At 45.2% G+C, this 11,126-nt stretch overlaps 1 protein-coding gene across 1 annotated transcript; it reads left to right on the forward strand.

Annotated features, from left to right (window-relative positions):
- The first annotated feature begins 7,629 nt into the window (after nt 1-7,629).
- Nucleotides 7,630-11,061, forward strand: LOC117410005 (apelin receptor B-like). Its single transcript, XM_059020699.1, has 2 exons — nt 7,630-7,845; nt 8,906-11,061. Exon 2 carries the CDS (start codon nt 9,554-9,556, stop codon nt 10,889-10,891), a length of 1,338 nt encoding a protein of 445 aa, XP_058876682.1. The 5' UTR covers nt 7,630-7,845; nt 8,906-9,553; the 3' UTR covers nt 10,892-11,061.
- The last annotated feature ends 65 nt before the right edge of the window (nt 11,062-11,126 follow it).

An 11,126-nucleotide genomic window follows, 5' to 3' on the forward strand; every position in this document is an offset into this window, starting at 1 on the left:
TGACTTGCTCAGGGTCACACACACACAGGGAGTCAGTGGCTGCTGCAGAGTCACTTCCAATAGGAGCTCGTTTGTTTGACGTCTCATCCTGAAGGACGGAGCACAAGGAGGTTCAGTGACTTGCTCAGGGTCACACACACAGGGAGTCAGTGGCTGCTGCAGAGTCACTTCCAATAGGAGCTCGTTTGTTTGACGTCTCATCCTGAAGGACGGAGCACAAGGAGGTTCAGTGACTTGCTCAGGGTCACACACACAGGGAGTCAGTGGCTGCTGCAGAGTCACTTCCTATAGGAGCTTGTTTGTTTGACGTCTCATCCTGAAGGACGGAGCACAAGGAGGTGAAGTGACTTGCTCAGGGTCACACAATGAGTCAGTGCCTGAGGTGGGATTTGAACCGGGGACCTCCTGGTTACAAGCCCTTTCCTTTAACCACTGGACTACACAGCCTCCTTCAGATAGATAGACATTAGTCAGTTAGTTTAGTTTCTCAATTAGTTTATAAACACACACGCTCGCCTGATGCGTATTCTGGTCCCTGTCATATGCTGACGCGCGTCTGTCGCGACAGAGGTAATAAACACGCATTAAGGACTGATTGATGTCGTGATTGACCTTTGACATATTGTGACCGGGTGTGGTCAACTCTGTCCAGCGAGGGGGGGGAGGGAGGGGGCGTTCTATTAGCCGGAGACAACTCTATTGTGAGCGGGGATGGATGCTGGACTCCCCTCCTTGCATAAGAGTTTGAACCGTTTCATTTTTGTTTTAATGAGCTGCAAGTGTTTATACATCAATGCAAAAAAAAGCTCACAGCGCCGGCGGCTCGTCAAAACCGTGAAACGCCTCAGAAACCAGAAACCGCGGCGCCACATCTTGGAGCGTCTTATTTCAACGCTGCAGATTTATTCTCGCATCTGGCGTTATGGAAACACGCGTGTTGAAATCGTGATGATGATCTGTGTGTGTGTGTGTGTGTGTGTGTGTGTGTCAGTGTGTGTGTGTCTGTGTGAGTGTGTGTGTGTGTCTGTGTGTGTGTGTGTGTCTGTGTGAGTGTGTGTGTGTGTCAGTGTGTGTGTGTGTGTGTCTGTGTGAGTGTGTGTGTGTGTCAGTGTGTGTGTGTGTGTGTGTGTGTGTGTGTGTGTGTCTGTGTGTGTGTGTGTGTGTGTGTGTGTGTCAGTGTGAGTGTGTGTGTGTGTCAGTGTGTGTGTGTGTCAGTGTGTGTGTGTGTGTGTCTGTGTGAGTGTGTGTGTGTCAGTGTGTGTGTGTGTGTGTGTGTGTGTGTGTGTGTCAGTGTGTGTGTGTGTGTGTGTGTGAGTGTGTGTGTGTGTGTGAGTGTGTGTGTGTCAGTGTGTGTGTGTGTGTGTCTGTGTGAGTGTGTGTGTGTGTGTGTGTGTGTGTGTCTGTGTGTCAGTGTGTGTGTGTGTGTGTGTGAGTGTGTGTGTGTGTGTGTCAGTGTGTGTGTGTGTGAGTGTGTGTGTCAGTGTGTGTGTGTCTCAGTGTGTGTCAGTGTGTGTGTGTGTGTGTGTGTGTGTGTGTGTGAGTGTAATTTAAGTGGGTGGTCCTGTTAAGTTTCGTAATCAACGCGTGTTGAGTCTGGATAAGGCTTTTCCTCTGTAGTATTATAGCAGTGCTGTAGCTGTCGTAGTCGTGTTGTGTATTGAGCGCATTCTAGGGGAAAAAGCTGCAGTTATAGTATATATATATATATATATATATATATAGTTTGTTGTGTCTTTTTTCATTGTTGGATCAAAGACAAAGGTCAGTTATGCAGGTAAAATCTCTCTCTCTCTCTCCCCCTCCCCCTCTCTATCTCCCCCCTCTCTTTCTCTCTCTCCCCCTCCCCCCCCTCTCTCTCAAATTCAAATTCAAATTCAAATTGGCTTTATTGGCATGACAATAAAAATAATTGTGTTGCCAAAGCACATACATGGCATAACCAACTCAAATATACAGACAAAGAATTTTTCTTAATACTAACAGTATCCCTCCTCCCTCTATATTAATACAGTAAACAGAATCCCTCCCTTCCCCTCTATATCAAACAGTACCCCCTTCCCCCCTCTATATTAAACAGAATCCCCCTCCCTCCCTCTATTAAACAGAATCCCCCCTCCCTCAATTAAACAATACCCCCTCCCTCCCTCCCTCCCTCTTTCTATATTAAACAGAATCCCTCCCTCCCTCCCTCTCTCTTTTCCCTCTCTAGTGTGACGTGTTCACGGTCTGTCCCTCAGGCTATGACAGGTCTCCACGTATTGACCAGCCAGTCTGGCTGTGTGTTTGTCTTCCCCCAGCAGGATTGACAGCTTCTGGGTATCACACATTTTTGGGAATTCTGGGACTAAATCACAGAATTTGGGGAAGAAAATGTCCCTTATGTTTTTATATTTTTCACAGTGTGTCAGGAAGTGAATCTCTGTCTCGACCTCTCCTGTCTCACAGTGACCACAGTGCCTGTTCTCCCTGGCCAGCCAGGTTTGCCTCTGTCGGCCTTTTTCAATGGCCAGGTTGTGGTCACTGAGCCGGTATTTGGTCAGGATCTGCCTCTGCTTTGTGTTTCTGACAGTTACCAGGTATTCTGCCAGGGTGTAATTTCTATTTAGGGTTCGATAGCACTCTAGTTTGTTTTGTGTTTTAGTGTTTGTATCCCAATGGTCCAGATAGGAGTGTTTCAGGTGTTTTATAATTTGGTTGACACTAATTGGAATTGTTTTTGCAGTGCTGTCCTGAAGCTGACTGATGTCAGTGTTGCTCAGCTCAGTGAGCTTCAGGACCAGCTGGCTGAGGGGACTCTTTTCTGGGCTGAGCTCTTGGTATTGCAGGGCTTTATGATGGAGTGAGTTTGGGTCACTAGTTTTTAGATGAATCCAGTATTTTAATGCTCTTTTTTGGATGTTAATAATCAATGGATAAAGGCCTAATTCAGCCCTGCATGCATTGTTTGGTGTTTTTCTTTGTAATCTCATGATGTTTTTACAGAACTCTGCATGCAGGGTTTCTGTGGGGTGTTTGTCCCATTTTGTGTAGTCCTGGTTGGTGATTGGACCCCACACTTCACTGCCATAGAGAGCAATTGGCTGAATTACACTTTCAAAAATTTTGAGCCAAATTTTGACGGGGGGATTTATATTGTAGAGCCTCCTCTTTATGGCATAAAAAGCCCTGCGTGCTTTCTCCTTTAGTGCATTCACTGCCAGGTTAAAGCTCCCTGACGCACTGATGGTCAGACCCAGGTATGTGTAGCTGCTGGTGTGCTCTAGGGTGGTGTTACCTAGAGTGAAGTGGTACTTATTTCCCTGAGATCTGGCTTTCTTCTGGAATATCATGACTCTGGTCTTGTTCATGTTTACTGCCAGGGCCCAGGTCTGACAGTACTGCTCTAGCAGTGCCAGGCTCTGCTGCAGCCCCTGCTCTGTGGGTGACAGCAGGACCAGGTCATCTGCATAGAGCAGAAACTTGACTTCAGTGTCATGTAGAGTGAGGCCAGGGGCTGCAGACTGCTCCAACACTGTGGCCAGCTCATTGATATAGATGTTGAACAGTGTTGGGCTCAGACTCTATCTATCTCAGACTCTATCTCTATCTCTCTCTCTCCCCCTCCCCCCTCTCTCTCTCCCTCCCTCCCCCTCTCTCTCTCTATCTCTCTCTCCCTCCCTCCCTCCCCCCTCTCTCCCCCCTCTCTCTCTCTCCCCTCCCTCTCTCTCTCTCTCTCTCTCTAAAGTCAATGTTAATTCGTAATTCAGTATATTAACTGTGTTGACTCGCTTTGTTTTCCTTAAAAAAGAAGAAAATTAAGCGCCAGGATTAATAAATCAAACGTGACAAACATGTTGATTTGATATCAACAGTGCGTCCTGGAATAATGTGATTTGCACGCCGCGGTTCAATCAATCAATCAAACTATATTCTATATAGCGCCTTTCATAGCGGACCGCCGTCACAAAGCGCTTTACAAGATGCAGCAACAACAAGAACATCCGTGATACTTTAAATACAGAGAAACGCATCACACGTGCGTATAATGCGCTTGTGAAGTCTGAGATGAAACACAATGGTTTTCTGTTCTATAACAGTTACTGCGGGCTCCCATAATCCCAGCACGGAGCACCTCCCGGACCCGGGACCGTCCCGTCACGACTATTCGCTCCGGACCACATCAAATTGACTCCCAATACACAGCGTCCGGGGACGCGACACGATTTGAAAAAAAAAAACCACATCGTGGAATCCACATCGCGGTGTAAATTGACATCGCAAAGACAAAACAATTAAAACACAAACACAAGAGTACAGTCAGGGCGATTCGACTGCTTTAGTTTGAGGCTAATCGTGTTTGAACTGCAGTTTAATTTACACGCCCATTCGCGCCGCTCGATTAAAGGGATCCAAACAACATCCACGAGGAGTTTAATTAGAGATGCTAATGAGCACAGCCCCCCCCCCCCACTTCATTAGCAATCGAACTGCAAAACAAGATCTTATCCCTGCAAGACACAGACAGCGTGTTAAAAATGAGACTTTAACTTCACAGAGCGAGTCTAGTGATATTAAACTGCAGTTACAATGTAATTCCAGTCCAGTCTAGTGATATTAAACTGCAGTTACAATGTAATTCCAGTCCAGTCTAGTGATATTAAACTGCAGTTACAATGTAATTCCAGTCCAGTCTAGTGATATTAAACTGCAGTTACAATGTAATTCCAGTCCAGTCTAGTGATATTAAACTGCAGTTACAATGTAATTCCAGTCCAGTCTAGTGATATTAAACTGCAGTTACAATGTAATTCCAGTCCAGTCTAGTCTAGTGATATTAAACTGCAGTTACAATGTAATTCCAGTCCAGTCCAGTCTAGTGATATTAAACTGCAGTTGCAATGTAATTCCAGTCCAGTCTAGTGATATTAAACTGCAGTTACAATGTAATTCCAGTCCAGTCTAGTGATATTAAACTGCAGTTACAATGTAATTCCAGTCCAGTCTAGTGATATTAAACTGCAGTTACAATGTAATTCCAGTCCAGTCTAGTGATATTAAACTGCAGTTACAATGTAATTCCAGTCTAGTCTAGTGATATTAAACTGCAGTTACAATGTAATTCCAGTCTAGTCTAGTGATATTAAACTGCAGTTACAATGTAATTCCAGTCCAGTCTAGTGATATTAAACTGCAGTTACAATGTAATTCCAGTCCAGTCTAGTGATATTAAACTGCAGTTACAATGTAATTCCAGTCCAGTCTAGTGATATTAAACTGCAGTTACAATGTAATTCCAGTCCAGTCTAGTGATATTAAACTGCAGTTACAATGTAATTCCAGTCCAGTCTAGTGATATTAAACTGCAGTTACAATGTAATTCCAGTCCAGTCTAGTCTAGTGATATTAAACTGCAGTTACAATGTAATTCCAGTCCAGTCTAGTGATATTAAACTGCAGTTACAATGTAATTCCAGTCCAGTCTAGTGATATTAAACTGCAGTTACAATGTAATTCCAGTCCAGTCTAGTGATATTAAACTGCAGTTACAATGTAATTCCAGTCCAGTCTAGTGATATTAAACTGCAGTTACAATGTAATTCCAGTCTAGTCTAGTGATATTAAACTGCAGTTACAATGTAATTCCAGTCTAGTCTAGTGATATTAAACTGCAGTTACAATGTAATTCCAGTCCAGTCTAGTGATATTAAACTGCAGTTACAATGTAATTCCAGTCCAGTCTAGTCTAGTGATATTAAACTGCAGTTACAATGTAATTCCAGTCCAGTCTAGTGATATTAAACTGCAGTTACAATGTAATTCCAGTCCAGTCTAGTGATATTAAACTGCAGTTACAATGTAATTCCAGTCCAGTCCAGTCTAGTGATATTAAACTGCAGTTACAATGTAATTCCAGTCCAGTCTAGTCTAGTGATATTAAACTGCAGTTACAATGTAATTCCAGTCTAGTCTAGTGATATTAAACTGCAGTTACAATGTAATTCCAGTCCAGTCTAGTGATATTAAACTGCAGTTACAATGTAATTCCAGTCCAGTCCAGTCTAGTGATATTAAACTGCAGTTACAATGTAATTCCAGTCCAGTCTAGTGATATTAAACTGCAGTTACAATGTAATTCCAGTCCAGTCTAGTGATATTAAACTGCAGTTACAATGTAATTCCAGTCCAGTCCAGTCTAGTGATATTAAACTGCAGTTACAATGTAATTCCAGTCTAGTCTAGTGATATTAAACTGCAGTTACAATGTAATTCCAGTCCAGTCCAGTCTAGTGATATTAAACTGCAGTTACAATGTAATTCCAGTCCAGTCTAGTGATATTAAACTGCAGTTACAATGTAATTCCAGTCCAGTCTAGTGATATTAAACTGCAGTTACAATGTAATTCCAGTCTAGTCTAGTGATATTAAACTGCAGTTACAATGTAATTCCAGTCCAGTCTAGTCTAGTGATATTAAACTGCAGTTACAATGTAATTCCAGTCCAGTCTAGTGATATTAAACTGCAGTTACAATGTAATTCCAGTCTAGTCTAGTGATATTAAACTGCAGTTACAATGTAATTCCAGTCTAGTCTAGTGATATTAAACTGCAGTTACAATGTAATTCCAGTCCAGTCTAGTGATATTAAACTGCAGTTACAATGTAATTCCAGTCCAGTCCAGTCTAGTGATATTAAACTGCAGTTACAATGTAATTCCAGTCCAGTCTAGTGATATTAAACTGCAGTTACAATGTAATTCCAGTCCAGTCTAGTGATATTAAACTGCAGTTACAATGTAATTCCAGTCCAGTCCAGTCTAGTGATATTAAACTGCAGTTACAATGTAATTCCAGTCCAGTCCAGTCTAGTGATATTAAACTGCAGTTACAATGTAATTCCAGTCCAGTCTAGTGATATTAAACTGCAGTTACAATGTAATTCCAGTCCAGTCTAGTGATATTAAACTGCAGTTACAATGTAATTCCAGTCTAGTCTAGTGATATTAAACTGCAGTTACAATGTAATTCCAGTCCAGTCTAGTGATATTAAACTGCAGTTACAATGTAATTCCAGTCCAGTCTAGTGATATTAAACTGCAGTTACAATGTAATTCCAGTCCAGTCCAGTCTAGTGATATTAAACTGCAGTTACAATGTAATTCCAGTCCAGTCCAGTCTAGTGATATTAAACTGCAGTTACAATGTAATTCCAGTCCAGTCTAGTGATATTAAACTGCAGTTACAATGTAATCCCAGTCCAGTCTAGTGATATTAAACTGCAGTTACAATGTAATTCCAGTCCAGTCTAGTGATATTAAACTGCAGTTACAATGTAATTCCAGTCCAGTCTAGTGATATTAAACTGCAGTTACAATGTAATTCCAGTCCAGTCTAGTGATATTAAACTGCAGTTACAATGTAATTCCAGTCTAGTCTAGTGATATTAAACTGCAGTTACAATGTAATTCCAGACAGAAGCATTTATCAATAATATATTTACTTTACAGTTGGAGAAGGTTGGTTTTTCACAGATGGGTTGAATTGATGTGTGTGTGGGGGAGGAGGGAGGGGGGGGGGGTAATTGCTGTGGTTAATTTAAGTGGGTGGTCCTGTTAAGTTTCCCTGGTTGTTTTAGTGAAGGGAGGCGACAGAGAGAGAGAGAGAGAGAGAGAGAGAGAGAGAGAGAAAGTGTGTGACTCAGATTCACTTCTTCAATCGCACAGTTCAGAGACAGACAGAGACTGAGACACACACCCAACATCTGAAGCAGAACAACTCCCTCGAACAAACTAGAGGAAGGAGAGGAGAGAGGAGTGTGTGTGAAAGAAGTCAAGATTAAGGAATTTCAGTGAGTTTTACACAATCAAGGTGAGGCTGATGTTTTCAATGCGTTTGTATTTGCTGTTGAACTTTATCAGGAGTAACTTTGCAGAAAATGGTTTTTTAAATAGTTTTAGTGTCTTTATATATATATATATATATATGCTTTGATACTGATGCGATCCAGCCCTCTGAAATGTCTTTATAATATACAGCACTAGACCCTGATATTGATGCGATCCAGCCCTCTGAAATGTCTTTATAATATACAGCGCTAGACCCTGATATTGATGCGATCCAGCCCTCTGTAATGTCTTTATAATATATAGCACTAGACCCTGATATTGATGCGATCCAGCCCTCTGAAATGTCTTTATAATATATAGCACTAGACCCTGATATTGATGCGATCCAGCTCCTCTGAAATGTCTTTATAATATACAGCACTAGACTCTGATATTGATGCGATCCAGCCCTCTGAAATGTCTTTATAATATACAGCGCTAGACCCTGATATTGATGCGATCCAGCCCTCTGAAATGTCTTTATAATATACAGCACTAGACCCTGATATTGATGCGATCCAGCCCTCTGAAATGTCTTTATAATATACAGCACTAGACCCTGATATTGATGCGATCCAGCCCTCTGAAATGTCTTTATAATATACAGCACTAGACCCTGATATTGATGCGATCCAGCCCTCTGAAATGTCTTTATAATATACAGCACTAGACCCTGATATTGATGCGATCCAGCCCTCTGAAATGTCTTTATAATATACAGCGCTAGACCCTGATATTGATGCGATCCAGCCCTCTGAAATGTCTTTATAATATACAGCACTAGACCCTGATATTGATGCGATCCAGCCCTCTGAAATGTCTTTATAATATACAGCACTAGACCCTGATATTGATGCGATCCAGCCCTGATATCATTTTGTAGTTTCTTTTGATGTTAAATAAAAGGATCTAAATTATGTTCATACAGTTTTTCGTTTTTAATGATGTCTCAATCCTATAACTCTCAGGGATGCTAAGTGTTTGGCCGCAGCTGCAGTTCAGCAATTAATAGATTATGTTTGTTTGTTTGTTTGTTCTTTTAGAGTCCTGCGCTGAGGAGAGACAGAGAGGAGGAGTCACGTCTGCACCGAGTGATAAAGAGAGAGAGAGACAGAGAGACAGAGAGAAAGACACACAGAGAGAGCGAGAGAGAGTGAGAGACACACACAAAGAGAGCGAGAGAGACACACAAAGAGCGAGAGACAGACAGAGACAGACAGAGAGATAGACAGAGAGAGACATACAGAGACAGAGAGAGAGAGACAGACAGAGATAGACAGAGAGAGACATACAGAGAGATAGACAGACAGACAGATAGACACAGAGAGAGAGAGACACACAAAGAGAGCGAGAGACAGACAGATATAGACAGAGAGAGACATACAGAGAGAGAGAGAGACAGACAGATATGGACAGAGAGAGACATACAGAGAGATAGACAGACAGAGATAGACAGAGAGAGAGAGACAGACAGAGAGAGAGATAGACAAAGAGAGACAGAGAGAGAGACACACAGAGAGAGCGAGAGAGAGTGAGAGAGAGAGAGACACAGAGAGCGAGAGAGACACACAGAGACACAGACAGAGAGAGCGAGAGAGAGACAGACAGACAGACACTCTCATTTTATTTCAAGTCGGTGGGCAGACACACCGATCTCTCCAGACAGCCTGACTCCTCCCTCTCTCCCCGCCATGCCCCGCCCATCCAACCACAGCGCCTGGCTCCTCCCGGGGGCGGAGCCCACAAACCACACCCCCTCCCAGCTCCCGCCCCCCTCGGACTGTGACTACGCAGACTGGGCTCCCAGCCTCGCCATCATCCCCTCCATCTACCTGCTGGCCTTCGCCGTGGGCTCCCTGGGCAACGGGCTGGTCCTGAGAGCCTACCTGCCCTGGAGAGGAAAGAGGAACGGGCCCCGGGAGAGCCTCCAGCGACGGGGGGGCCCGGGAGGCAGGAGCAGGGGCCTGACTCACGCCTTCATCGCCAGCCTGGCCCTGGCCGACCTCTCCTTCGTCTTCACCCTGCCCCTGTGGGCCGCCTACACCGCCCTGGGTTACCACTGGCCCTTCGGAGCGGCTCTGTGCAAGCTCAGCAGCTACCTGGCAGTCATCAACATGTACGCCAGCGTGTTCTCCCTCACCGGCCTCAGCGTGGAGCGTTACCTCGCCGTCGTCCGCTCCCTCTCCGCGGGGGCTGGGGGGAGAGCGGGCCGGGAGAGGGGGTCCTGGCTCGGGCTGGCCCCCGTCCTCTGCGTCTGGGCGCTGGCTGCCGTTCTGGGGCTGCCCGCCTTGGTCTTCCGGACGGTGAAGAGTCACACTTTCGGGGATTATGACGAGGAAGAAGGGGAGGGGGAGGGAGGGCAGGAGTCCAGGGTCTCTCACACCGCCTGCGAAATGGACTACTCCCTCGCCTCCTCCTCCCCCTCCGCCGAAGCGGGGTGGAACGCCGTTTTGGGGCTCACCTCCACGATGCTGGGGTTCCTCCTGCCCCTGACGGTCATGCTGCTCTGCTATTGGTCAGTGGGGCTGGCCGTGTCAAGGCACTTCGGCCGACAGGGAGAGGGGAAAACCGGGAGGGGGGACTCGCGGAACCGCAGACAGCAGAGGAGGCTGCTGAGCATAATCGCGACTCTGGTGGCGGCGTTCGCTCTGTGCTGGCTGCCCTACCACGTCAACAAGATCCTCTCCGTCATGACCGAGCTGGAGGCGCTGCCCTACGCCTGCTCCTTCGACCGCTTCCTGCTGCTGGCACACCCTTATGCCACCTGCCTGGCGTACGTCAACAGCTGCCTCAACCCGCTGCTCTATGCCTACCTGGACCCCGCCTTCCGACGGAGCTGCGCCGCTCTGATTGGCTGCTGCCGCCCAAGCCCCGCCTTCAAAGCGAAAATCGCGGCTGTCAGGGGAGGAGGGGGGCGCGGGGCAGGGGAGCGGTCCAGCGCGAGCGGGGGAGGAGCGTCCGAGGAGAGGAGGGACTGTCAGGAGACGGAGATTCCGCCGTCGCCCCCGGTTACCGTCTGTCACGTTTAGGCACGTTTCTTTAGGGGAGGGAAATGCAATGTGCATAGATGTATATATTTGCTTGTATATATGTGTGTGTAGATAGTGTAGATAGATTTGAAAGTTTGCTGGCCCCTGTGTTGACAGCTGAAGATGAAGGGATTTTGTATCGAAACGTCCTGAAATAAACAATTTTTGTTTTCAAATTATTCAATTCTTTTGTGTACATGTCATTAAAAAAATGTCATTTATATATATTTGGGTT

The sequence above is a fragment of the Acipenser ruthenus genome, unplaced genomic scaffold (assembly GCF_902713425.1).
Source record: "Acipenser ruthenus unplaced genomic scaffold, fAciRut3.2 maternal haplotype, whole genome shotgun sequence".
In the NCBI taxonomy this organism is placed as follows: Eukaryota; Metazoa; Chordata; class Actinopteri; order Acipenseriformes; family Acipenseridae; genus Acipenser; species Acipenser ruthenus.